This window comes from Rhinolophus sinicus, chromosome 3, assembly GCF_057876585.1.
Source record: "Rhinolophus sinicus isolate RSI-liver-muscle chromosome 3, RSI-T2T, whole genome shotgun sequence".
Classification (NCBI taxonomy): domain Eukaryota; kingdom Metazoa; phylum Chordata; class Mammalia; order Chiroptera; family Rhinolophidae; genus Rhinolophus; species Rhinolophus sinicus.
Window position 1 is genome coordinate 130,751,865 of NC_142503.1, and position 13,639 is coordinate 130,765,503.

Genomic DNA, 13,639 nt, shown 5'->3' on the forward strand with positions numbered 1-13,639 from the left:
TTCTGGGAAGTTCATTATCCATCTTTTATGAGCTTTGAGTCTTGTGATCAGCCTTACGATTTAAACAAGGCATTTCTTTACTGTACCTCCTACTTTCCTATGTGCCTCTCCCAAGAGAGAATTCTTTGAAGTAACTCAGGAGCATTTTCCTGAGCAGCAAGTTTCAAACAGAACTTTGTCCTAGGCTCACCATCAGTTTGTATGAGAGGTTACTTTACTAGAAGTGATTGGGAATTAGCATAATGCTTTGCACTTGGTTTTTAATGAATGAATAAACACACTTTTTCAGTCTTCAGAAAAAGATTACACTGACACAGCTACTTGTGGGCAAAGCTGACTTAGCTTGTGGGGCCGGGGAACAGGGGAGCCTTGGAACTATTGGAATCACGTTTCTCTTTTGAGATGGTAAACTAATTCATTGATTCTATTTGTGACTGTGGTAATGCAGTCTATCAATTTCAGGAGTAAAACATTCAAATTAATTGTAGGAAATAGCTGCTCCCTTCTGTTAATATAGTTCCCCAGTTATCCAGGGTAGATACAGCTGAGGGATAGGATCAGCATTAATCTGACCTTGTTGAAATAGGTTCTGGGTTGGGAATATGATGCTGCAAAATCCATATAAACTGTCGAACCTGATATTATTGATCTAATGTTAAGGTTACATGTAGCAGGAACTTGTAAAGAAGAGAAAACTTAAAATTTTTACTCTCTCTACCAGTCCCTGCTTGGGAGAACCTCAAGGCTGAATAACTTTGGATGGTTATACATTTGAATAATGGCTTTATGTTTTTCAGAGTTAAAAAAAACACCCCCAAAAACGCAACCTTTGTTAAATAATCCTGCAGCCAGGCCCTGGTCTTGGTTATTAGAGCCTCGGTAAATAGGACATGCATAAGGAACATTGAAAAATATCTGTTTTCCATTATCTGAAATATAGCACCAATCAATCAATCATAAATTATTTTGAGAGTTGCCCTTTCCTCTCTGATTTTAACCATGTGTGACTAGGGACTGAAATTAAGTTTCAGTTACCAAATATTCATCTTTTTCGAAAGTGAATTTAAACCAGTCACAAAATATCTAATATATATTTGCGATTCTTTACCCCAGTCTCACTGAGGATGAAAATATTCAGAATGGGGTGTTTTCTGAAGCAACCATTTTTTCAAATGCCCTGTTTTTTGAATGGGGCTGTTACTAACAAATGTTGGGGCCATGAGAATATATATATATATATATATAAACTGCTAATGAATCATAGGAGTGACTCAAAAGAAAATTTGCTATAACCTGTGAAGGTCACATATGAACTGTAAATTCCATAAAGTTAAGAAACGCCCTTTTAAGGCCTACAGGTTTAATACCAACACAGAGAAAAATCTCTCAGTTTTCAATAGGTCAAAGTAATTTGTTGCTATTGTTGGGACATCTTTAATTAAAGTGTTTTGCAGGATGTTTCTAAAAGTTTATTTTTTTGTGATAATCACTTTGTCCATCATCTCAAAATATTTTCAGTACTTTGAATGGCTTAATGTTCAGAAACTTACTTTCCCTGGTCTAGTCTATTTTAACGTTACATCTCTTCCTTTCTTTTACCCCTCACATCCAACTCATCACCACCTGCTTCTGTTTCTAAAATATGACTCATATCATGCACTTCTCTTGTTTTCACTGTCATCTCCCAAGTTCAGATTATCAGCCTTTCCTCCTTGGACTTGGGCAGCAGCATCCCATCAGAGCACCTTGCTTCTACTGTTGCCCCTCTATCCACAATTTCCCACACAGCAGCAGAGTACGCCTTAAAAACGGAAAACCGATCATATTAGACTTTTGAGTAAAACCATTCCCTCTCAGAACAATTCTGTGTCAGGAAGTCTTACAAAGCTGTTCTTGAAAACAGGACGGGCGATCATCATTTTATGTTCAATCTAATATATTTAACCAGACTGTATTGTTACTCACCTTTTATTACTTAGCTCCACTGTACAGAACAAACTATAATGTTTACCTGCCACAGGTCTGAGCTGGAGCTGTAAAAAAAAAAAAAAAAAAAAAAAAAAAGGCTAATGGTTGAATTGAGTCTTTCTGCATTGACTGAAGAAGGTACTGTTGTTTACATCTGTACAATGATATCTGTGTTTATATACCTAAGCCACTTGGACTGAGTTAATTAACAAACTCATGCTTTTATGGTTTACTTGCTAAATTAGCCAGTTGGGAAAGGTTAGGATAGACTATGTCGGAGTGAGCTAGGCTGTGTCTGTGCGAGGAAGACATTCCCTGATATTTAAATTTTCCCTCAAAGCTCGGTACAGTAGAAGTCTTGGTAGGTTCATTTTTTGGCCCTCATCCCATAGCCAGTCCAGAGATGTCTCATGACAACTCAATTCCTTTCTTTCGCTGGTTTGTATAGGTTAGTGAGGGGGCTGCCACATCTGTCACACTGGGTAAACTGTTTCTGGAAAATACTTCAAAGTAAGGATAATTTTCCAGATTGGGATGAGTGGTAGGCAGCTGTGTATAATAGGAAAAGCATTGAATTTAAAGTTGAGCTTTTTAAAAACTAGTCATAGGAAATTAATACTCAGTTTTCTCAGCTATAAAATTGGCATAATTATATGCCTCCTTTAAAGGATTGTAGTAAAGATTACTGAATAAGATAATGTCTGTGGAAGTATCTTGACCATTGCCTGACTAATAAATAAGAGCTTAAGAAATATTGGTTGTATGCGTACGGGCATAGCAAATTCAAAGAGAGCTGTGGGTAAAAACTAGTAGATTATGATTTTTTTATTCATCCAAACACTATATATTACCTGGATCAGCAAGGGGAATTCCAAACTGAAGCTTCTCAAAGTGTCTTTTTTATTTTCATAGAGAGAAGAGATAGTCTTGGCAATAACCAGAGGAGAAAAGAGGTGGAAAGAGTTGTGATAAGAATCTTTGATTGTGTCTGCTGCAGGTTGGGGGGCTTATAAGCAGAGCCAGCCAGGATGTGAGCCCTGTTTTTCCTGATCCTGGAGGATCCATTTATGCTTCTGAAACAAAAACAGTGTCAGGAGACATCTCTATGTTTATTATTCACTTCCCTTGGGGCCTGCCTTAATTTCTGTTGTTATTTTTGCTGTGCAAGTTGAAATAATATCTTTCCCTTGCTTTAACCCCCTCACAAGTAGAATGAAACATTAACCATTCGATTGATTGATTAATGAATAATCTACCAATGAGTCTATGTCTGACTCCCCTAAGTGTGTCTACCATGTGTTCTTCTACCAATGAAGAGCTTTACAAACCATGAAGGAGTGCAAAGTAGCTCCAGATGTCCATAACTGATCTGACGTTCACAACTAGACCTCAATGTTCTTATGAGCTGAGCTGACACTCTCAGTTAGGTCATGCGATTCTGTTATTTGGCATAAACAATCTCACAACATACAAGCTCAGTCAAGGTTACTCTGAGACCATCATAAAATGAGACAAAATAAGTTTGCTTCATAATTTTGTCTTAGCACAGAAAAAAACAAGGTCACTGTGCCACCCGTAAAATACCAAATATCCTCTGCTCGTGGCTAAAACGAGTGAGTGCTGGTTTTCTTTTTTTAAAGCCAATATAGCTGTATTCTCCTTCTTGTCTGCCCTTTCTATAGATAAGATGTGTTGAGCTACCTAATCATAGAATTGCCCTTGCTTTGACAGCATCCAATTTGGAGCAAACCACCACTTTGTTAGGTCATTCTCCAACTCACTCAACCAAAGCACCAATCCTATAAGTTCTTTCTAACACTGTCTTGCTGACACATCCCAGGGCTCACCCATGGTATTTGTTATCCCTTGCTTTATGAGTAATAAACCCAACTCATTCACCTGCAGGTTTTCCTGTGGTCTTCAGCCAAAGGGCCTTGACAAACCTAACATAATAAATTGCCTGTGAAGCGAGAAGTTTTTTCATGAAACTTCATGCAGACACCTCTAAGAAAACAGATGCATTGAGGGACACTTTCCAGGCCCAAGGACGTTCTTGGCGAAGGTCAGTCAGAGAAGGGTCATTTGGAAGCTGCTCTTTGACCAACTGCAACTGGGGCTTTAAAGTTTGCTCTCCTAACAGAGGGGCAGATCTTTAACACAACTGATCTCCAATGTCTCCATCCTCCCTATGGTGGCAGAAGTTTTTTTCTAACACACTGATGGGTTTAGCTCACTTCTCTGTGTATCCACCATTGACATTTCAAAATATTTCAAATTCCTCATCCTGGCAAACATGGCACTCTGCAGCTCAACCTTTCACTTTTTTTGTCCTACTTCCCAGAGTTTCTTATAGATGTTTCTAGTCTTGGTAAAACCGAGTTACTTAAGCACATGATGGGAGCTCAAAAAAATATGTGTCAAAGGAGTAATTTTACCTTAAGTGTAAAATAGCATCTAATGTGAATGACTTTCAGTGAAAGAGTCAAATACTGTGAAGTGACCAGAAAGGCAGGTGTGGAGGGTTGATCAATGAACAGTGTTCATCAGTACTACTCTTGGCCTCTTTTCTGTCCTTTTTATAGTCCTTGCCCATCTCTGGAGTTGATCTGAGAATACTTATTTTATTTTTGAAACAGTCTTATGGTGGTATAAACTGTATACAAAGTGTGTGATTTGATAAGTTTTCATATATATGAAGGTCTGAAAATTAAGTTCACGAACTTGTTGCACCGATATTGCTAACCTTTTTTGATATCAGAGGGATATTCATTATGAATTTGTACCAACTGGACAAACAGTTAACCAAGTTTACTATTTGGAAATGCTGCAAAGTCTGCGTGAAAAAGTTAGACAACCTGAACTTTCCGCCAGCAATTCATGGCTCTTGCATCACGACAATGCACCAGCTCACATGGCACTGTCTGTGAGAGAGTTATTAGCCAGTAAACAAATAACTGTATTGGAACACCCTCCCTACTCACCTGATCTGGCCCCCAGTGACTTCTTTCTTTACCCAAAGATAAAGAAAATATTGAAAGGAAGACATTTTGATGACATTCAGGACATCAAGAGTAATATGATGACAGTTCTGATGGCCATTCCAGAAAAAGAGTCCCAAAATTTGAAGGGTGGACTAGGCACCGGCATCGATGCACAGCTTCCCAAGGGGAGTACTTCGAAGGTGACCATAGTGATATTCAACAATGAGGTATGTAGCACTTTTTCTAGGATGAGCTCGTGAACTTAATTGCCTGAACTGGTGCAAAAATTACTGCGGTTTTTGCAATTATTTTTAACTTTTTAAACCGCAATTACTTTTGTACCAACCTAATATATCTCTGACACTATTTCCATAATTAAGATTGTGAACATAATCATCTTCAATCATCATGCCCCTTTGCAATCCCTTCCTGCTATCCCTCCCTTCCTCCCTCACTCGCCAATTAACCACTGATCTTTCACTATACATGAGTTTGCATTTTCTATAGCTCCACACTAGCCGTAGAAAACAGCAATCTTGTAACCATGATATCTATGGAAACCAGCAGACTAGCAGCCACTGGAGAGGGAAGGCTGGGTTTGGAGCTCCTCAAAAAGCCCCATCCACAGAGAACTCTCACTGTTTGACCTGTTTTACAACTCTCTGGAAAAGCCTTATTTGCAGCGCTTGTAATTTAGCCTAAATCAGAGCTTGCTCAGTGGGAAAAGCCTTATCCCTGTGGTATTATTGAAAACAGCCAATGGCAGTTGTTTAATATTGTAGCTGCCTGAAGCAATGGTGTCAGTTGGGACAAATAGGAGGCGAGACAAAAAACTTAAAAGGAAGATCAGGGGAATGAGATGTCCACAGTAATCTTTGAAATGCTCAAACATTCCTGAAAATCTAGGATGACACACGCATGTGTAGTGCTGTACACTTTTGTAAGGAAGACTTAAGAAGGCCCTAATGTTTACCGATGGCTACATTTGAGGCCCTGCACAAGTAGGGAATGAAGACCAAGGCAGAATTTTAAACTGCTGGAGCACAAAACACAAAGCCCCTCAGCAAAGAGTGGATAACCTATTAGTTAAAGGCATTTAAGGAAATCTCTGTGCAATCATGATCTGACCACTAGGCTAAGCATGCAATGGAATATTATTCGACAAAGAAAAGAAATGAATAAAATACGCGTGCTACAATATGGATGAATTGTTCATGGATAAACATTATGCTAAGTGAAAGAAGCCAGCCACAAAGGCCACACATCATATGATTCCATTTACATGAAATGCTCAGAATAGGCAAAATCCATAGAAACAGAAAGTAGAAAAGTGGTTGCCAGGGGCTAAAAGAAGAGGGGAATAGGAAGTGACTGCTAATGGGTATGAGATTTCTTTTTGGGTGATGAAAACATCTAAACTTTGTTAGTGGTGAAGGTTGCATGACTATGCAAATAAACTAAAAAAATGGAATTGTTCACTTTTAAAAGGATGAATTTTATGGTATATGAACTATATTTTAATCAAGTTGTTACAAAACAAATAAATCAACAAAGAAATTAGGAAAGTTTATTTCCATCACTGGGTTGTGGTCTCTCTGAGGGCAGGAAAGAAATAGTGCTGATTTGGGTCACCTCAAAGTACAACGCCAGAATAGTTTTTCATATTCTCTCTTCTTTTTTACTATGCGTAATCTCCCAAATGTAAGATGTAAAATCATTCAAAAGAGACTTCTTTATGTTGGATGTAATTTTTTTTAGTCAAAGCAATGGTTATTGTACTTGTGTTAAAACATGTCTTATTGCTGTCTAATATTCAATTTGGTTGATTTGCACCAAGGTGGCTCTTGAAAAGGAATGTGGGGGTGGTCTCATTATGTGTTATTATAGAGTTTAGAAATTCCTATATGTGAATGCAGTAGTTCCCAACCCTCTCTGTGTATTAGAATGTCCTGGAGAGTTTTCAAAATACCTGTGCCTAGGCCCAACCCCTAATTCTGAGTCAAGTAGTTGGGAACCACTGCTCAGGTGGAGGTAGGTGTCAATAGAAAGTCCTATTTGTGGGTGTTATTACTGTGAGCCACTCAGAGAATCTGTTGTAAATCAGTGGTTTTCCAACTGATGATAAAATTCAGATTCTGCGTCAACAGACCTGAGTTTGGGTCCTGAGATCCGAGATCCTGCCTATTGAAAAGCTCCCCAGTTGGAAGGAGAACTGACTTTGGGTGGTGAACACACAATGTGATATGTAGATGATGTATTATGGAATTGTACACCTGAAACCTATGTAACTTTACTAACCATTGTCACCTCAATAAACTTAAAAACAAAACAAAACAAAAAAAAATCCCCAGTGAGGCCCAGCTGATGATCCCAAAACCACATTTTAGTGATAAAAGTTGTATATATTTTAAAATGTGTGGGAGTGGAAGCATGGTTAGTAAGAAGAAAATGAAATAAAGCAGTTACAGAATTAGACAGAGGGGTTTATGAAGGCTAGGAAGCAGGTAATTTCTTAAATTTACTAGACATTAACTTTCATCTGGTGAAACTTTTTCTTTGATTTGATTATCATTTAGTGATTGGTCCAACCAGTTCAGATTGATCTCATATTTTTCTAGGAAAGTTCTTTTCATTTAATCCATAGGACATATAAAATACAGATTGTTGCAGAGTTTGCGTAGTTTCTTTAGACATTGTCCTGAATGTCAAGAATGATAGAATCTAGTGAAGAAATATGAATGATACATTTGTTTTATTTGAATTGACATTACTGACACTGTGCTAAGTACTGTGCTGGGTTCTGGAATTACAGAAATTAATAAAGCATAGTTCCTGCTTTTAAAAAACTCACAATCTAATAAGGATGGGGAGGCATGTGGAGACAAATTTGTGCACAGCTAACTATAATACAAGAAAGAATGAAAGACATGTAAAATAGAAGTACAAGTAATGTGCTATGGAAGAGAATTAATTCTGCCTGGGGAAAGGCTTCACTGATGACCTGGCATTGAGGATTTTGAAATGCCTTCTTCAAAAAGTTCACATCTACTTTCCAGTTTTCCAGCTGGTCACTGACATGAGGCTCACAGCCTGAACTCATGTGGGAATAACTCACTAACATCACAGACCAATTTTAGGAACCTCCTAGAACTTTCTTCAAGGCATCCTTCATTTCTTTATTCCGAAGGCTGTAGATCATGGGGTTGAAAAAAGGGGTCAAAACTGAGTAGAACAAAGTTGTGAACTTCTGCATGCCCTTGGCTTGTCCTGAGCCTGGGCTCACATATGTCATCATGACGGAGCCATAGAATAGAAATACAACGGCCAGATGCGAGGAGCAGGTGGAAAAGGCCTTCTTCCGGCCAGCAACTGAGGGCACCTGCATTACGGCCCTCAGCACCAGGGTATAGGAGCCGATAATGTAGAAAAAGGTGGCAAAGATGAGCAGGGAGCTCATGGTGCCACATATGAGAACAGTCCCTGGAATTGGGACACAGGCTGAAGCCAGGGCCAGCAGAGGACCCAGGTCACACAGAAAGTCATCAATCACATTTGGGCCACAAAATGGTAACTGGGTAACAAGTATCACTGGAATCAGAAACCAGAGGAAACCATACACCCAGCAAAAGATGACCAGGCTGCTGCAGAACTTAATAGTCATGATGGTGGGGTAGTGCAGGGGGCGGCAGATGGCCAGGAACCGGTCATAGGCCATGATGGACAGAAATAAGCATTCGGTTGTGCCCAATGAGAAGAAGAAGTACAGCTGGAGGAGGCAACGAGCAAAAGAGATGCTTTTGGTCTGGGAGAGGAAGTTGGCCAGCATGTTGGGCATATCAGAGTTGACGTAGCAGATCTCCAGGAAGGAGAAGTTGGCCAGCAGAATGTACATCGGGGTGTGGAGCCGGGGATCCCAGCGCACTGCACACACGATGGCCATGTTTCCGACGAGGGTCAGGATGTAAGTCACAAAGAATATTGAAAAAAGGAAGATCTGTATTTCCCAGCGGCAAGGAAAGCCCAATAGAATGAACTCAGTCACAATGTAGGAAATATTTCTGGCTTCTGCGGTCATTTCCTTCCATCCTGTGAGGATTGCAGCAGAAATTACATATACAAAGTGAATTATGCCTCCTGAGTTCTCCCCAGGAGAGCGAGCACATTTTCCTGCTCATAGGAGAGGGGGCCTAGACCAGTGGTTTCTATTTTTTGTGGGCATCCCAACAATACAGTTGTTGCATATACTCTTTTATATATGACTATTTACTTTTAAACTATGTACAAACTACTGTCAATCAATATAGTAAATATTGGTAAAGATTTGGGAAAAAAGCTTTCTTAGAATTAAAATACAAATAGAATTTCAGATATTTTCTTTCTGTGTCCCATCTTGGGTTCCTGGTGAACCCAACTTTCGAGAACACTGGTCTAGACAATACAGATAGGTGGCTGGCTAGAGCTAAATGGAGATGCAACCCTCGACATGGGCAATTCAATTATTAAAAAAATTAGAATTGGTGTATTTACTGAACAAAACAGTAATGTCAGTTGAGTGACATAAAGGAGAGAACGTGAAGCTTTGAAGCCAGTTATGAAAATAACCAGAGTGACTTTAAGCAAGTTACAATTGAGCTACATTAAGTGACCTTGTATGTATAGGGCATTATTGTCTATTCTCTCTTTGTAGGATGGTGTAGTACCCGGGCTCCAGATTTTGATATTATCAGAATCATATGGGGGAGCTTTGGAAAGGTGTAGATTTCTGGGTTCCAGCTCGGGTTTGGAATCCCCTAGTGTGGTAGAGCATGGGATTTGGCTCTGCTACTTTCTGAGGAGTATTTACTCAGGAAAGGACTTAACCTCTGAGACTATGTTACTTTCTCTGTGAAATATGAATAATGATGATATATGATGACATATGAATAATGATGAAATATGAGCAAGGATGACATGAGAACTGCTTGAAATAATATATGCAAGAGCAGTTTGCAAATTATAAAATGCTACAGAAATATAAACTATTACAAACTGTTTAGGGATTATTATGCTCGCTAGATGTTATACTTTCTTGTTATTCTTTATAAATTAAACTGATTTCAAAATGCCAAAGAATGTTTTTGCTTGTGGAATTTTAGCCATGTGATGACCTAAGTACGTGTGTGTAAACGCGCATGCGTGAATAGGAGAGCACTCCTCAGTCTTCTCAGACCACTGAGGATATAACTCCCGAATAAGCTTCCTTTTAAGACTTTTTTTTTTTTCTTTTTTCCAGTCAAACACACCAGAGCTCTCATTTTCTTCTTTATAGACTGTCTTCCCTGGTAGGGATACCATGATAGCCTTAAATGATGAGATCATTTCCCTGACACAGGAGTTTGTATTAAGGCCACCTAGTTTTGATCCTATGAAACTGGGTGATCCCTTCCCACACTACCTCCTCCTTTCCCCCCATATCCCAGGAAAACCTGTGGGATTTCCTGGGAAACGAGGATGAACTGTACTCAAATGATAGTAACAGAGGAGCACCACAAATTCTATTTCAAAACAGGCAGATGGAAATCAGGTTATCGGTGCAACCTTTTTTCTCTCTGGCATTCTTTGATTTTGTGGTTTATTCATCCCTGGAGAAAGCCTGGCTATTCTTCTGTAGACAGGGGAACAGGGAGAAGTTTATCTGAATTTTAGGCCTTGACCTAAACAAAGTTTAACCCAGAAGAAGTTTGGAATATGGGCTTATCGTCTGTTTGATCTATCATTTTCCTCCTTCTCCCTTCTAGAAGCTCAGAGCTCAAATTCTCTGTTCAGTTTTTCTTAACAACATTCGTTCTCTGGAAAAAAAAGTCCAGCAAACTCATGCATAAACATAAACCCAACATCTGTGAAAATTTTAGCGGCTCTCATTTTCCATATTACGTGCACAAGGGCATATGACAAGATGGCACATATACCAAATTTACTGGAGCAGCATTTACTGGGGGAAACTTGTAGACCCAGGTCAGTCACAGGCCTGCAAGTTCCTTTTACTCATTATAACCACAACAGCACATAGAAATCTAGGGTATTCCAAGAGGGCACCCCAACCTTTGAACTATGAGGTTTTTTTCAGCTGTGCCATCAGGGAGGTATTAATCCCTTCCCGAATGCAATTAGGGCTGGGATATCAAAATGAAGAAAATTGACTCTAGTCCTATTTCCAGGCCCAGAGTTTGTGGCTCATAGAAAGGGGCACCCGCTGTTCTCCTGTGATTGGGGGCTACGGTTCAAGCTTTGCAGACGCAGTTGTAGGATATGACAAGCTAATAGGATTCTCTACATCAGTCATGTGACAGAGAAAGTCAAACACTGGGCAATAGCTGCTTCCTGTCCATGGAGGTTCATAGGTGGCAACTTACTCTTTGGGAAGGGGTTTGAAACGAATTGCTTTTGAACAATTAACCCTTATGTCTAACATGTATTTTTTTTTTTTTTTTTTTGGTGTTGGGGGGGCTTTCTTAATTACTCTGTAGGGGCCGTAACAAGGATTATTGCCTTTATTTCACATATGAGGAGATAAAGACTCAAAAAGATTAAATGCCTGAAGTCCCAACCCAGTAAGTGACAGGGTCAGGACAAGAGTGCCATGGTTTTTGGCGCCTATTTTACTGTTTTGTCACCATTTTAGAGGACCTCCAGCAAAAATGTGTCTAAAATGTCACGCATCCCAGGGAAAAATTCATCAAATTAATGAGTGACTGTTGGTGCTATGGACATCACCAAATCATCTGAAGGAAAGGAGGTGGGGCCTTCCTAGCATCCTTCAATCATACCATTTAGGTAGAATTATGCCTTTTCCCTTTTATATGGCTATCTTATTTTTTCATAATGAGGATAGTTAAAAGGCATACAAATACGTACCACACAACATAGTTCAACTTCAAGAGCTGAACGTAATATATCCTCAAATGTGGTCATAAAATGACATCAACTGGACATTGAAAGTGACATGGTGCAGGTGTTATTTCATGGCAGTACTTAAAAAAAGAGGAGGTGATCCCTCTCAAATAAACGGAAGTGAGAAGGACAGGGCAGGCAGTTAGTTATTTGTAGTGATTTTACTCTTACCTGACTTTTGTGATCTGCAGTATTTAGCTCCTCAGGTTATTCATAACCTGAGGCAGATCACCCTTCATCCATTTATATAAGATGAAGATAAAAAATTAACTTAAAGAAGTAAAATGAAAAGAACTTAAAAAAAAAAACAGAGAAGATACTAAGAAGCAGCTATAGACACTGAGGAGACATACAAAGCGGATAGAAGTGATTATTTCCTTGCATTTGTTAGAGCCTTTGATTTATCATTGCTCTTATGATTTGATTTTTTTCCATCAGTTAGATATGTTATCCCGTTTCTACAACTGCCTGCCTGAGTCTCTATTTTCCAATTGTTTTTGTAGCATAAAGGACAATTGATTTGGTGTGTTATGTCCTAGGGACTCATTTAAGGGAATAATTGAATTCTGTTCCATGTTCACCTGTTTCCTCTTGTACTCTGGAGGAAATTAAAAAACTGTCAAGTCTAGCCTTCTATTTCTTAGAATAATATATTGCTTATATTCACTGGCCTCAGAGAAATCATGGATTAGAATAGGATTTACAAAAATCACAATTTTTTATTGATCTGAACTCACTGAATTTTGGAGCAGGAAGAAACTTTAGAAGTTCTCTAGTATCCCTTTCTACCAGCAGCAAGAGCCTGTCTCTTTTACTTTCTTGTTAGTTGGTCATCTAGCTTCTGGTGGAATAATCCATGACAAAGAGCTCACTGAGAGGCAGAACAGCTTTCATTTTTAGAAGCTGTAATAAACTTCCTTGTTCTCTCTCACATTCTTGGGCCACTTGATTTAGCCTCTTGGTCTTACTTCTCCCTCAGAGTTAACACTTATTACATGCCCATCACGTGCACACACTCTGATAGGATTTTGAACATGCATTATCCTTCTTACTCTTCCAACTATTATGGCAGTAATAATAGAGCCACAGGAAGGCAGTAAGTGGCAGCGCGGGCAGATTCGTGTTCTTTCAACTCCATTATACAGATGCTCAGAATAAAGTCTACACAGCAGCACTTAAATATATTTGAAGAAGGTACTCATGTGTTCTTTGAATCGTCTCAATTTACAATACGCATTTTTGTTTTCTTCAATTGAATATGACATAATTTCCAGGGTGCTTCCATGCTGGTTGCCTTATTTTGATTGTTCATATCTTTCTGAAGACGTGATCTTACTAAAACTGAACACAAACTTCTCATACTGTGTTACTGTAGTAATCTCTTTTGCTCTAGAAACCCATGCAGACTTAAATCCATATTAGCTTATTTGGGCAGTAACTTGACTCTTTTGATTTTTATTGAGTTTTCATTTAACAGAAGCCCTTGGAGTTTGTTCACAAGAATTTCTTTAAAGCCAGATTGGCCCCATCTAATGTTTGTGTCATTGAGTTTTTGAAGTGAGGGAGGTTAATTGCTAAATTTCACCAAATATTTCAGTCTATTAAGATTTTAAGACTTTCAAATATTAGCTTTCTTTTCTATTTTGATTAGCTATAAATTTTATAAAATTTCTTTTGAGTTTCACCTATGTCTTTGATTAAAATATTATATAGTACATGAGAAAAGTTTTTTTTAGATCACTTAAAACTTTTTCTAGGTT

The 13,639-nt window shown here is 38.7% G+C and overlaps 1 protein-coding gene across 1 annotated transcript; it reads right to left on the bottom strand.

Moving 5' to 3' along the window:
• Positions 1-8,082: 8,082 nt before the first annotated feature.
• LOC109438992 (olfactory receptor 11H6-like) lies at positions 8,083-9,024 on the bottom strand. The gene has a single exon (XM_019719180.3). The coding sequence runs from the start codon at positions 9,022-9,024 to the stop codon at positions 8,083-8,085; it is 942 nt and encodes a 313-aa protein (XP_019574739.3).
• Between the last annotated feature and the right edge of the window lie 4,615 nt (positions 9,025-13,639).

What these genes read in the sequence shown, in the direction of transcription:
- LOC109438992 (XM_019719180.3), bottom strand. Translation starts at nt 9,024, where the DNA reads ATGACCGCAGAAGCCAGAAATATTTCCTACATTGTGACTGAGTTCATT.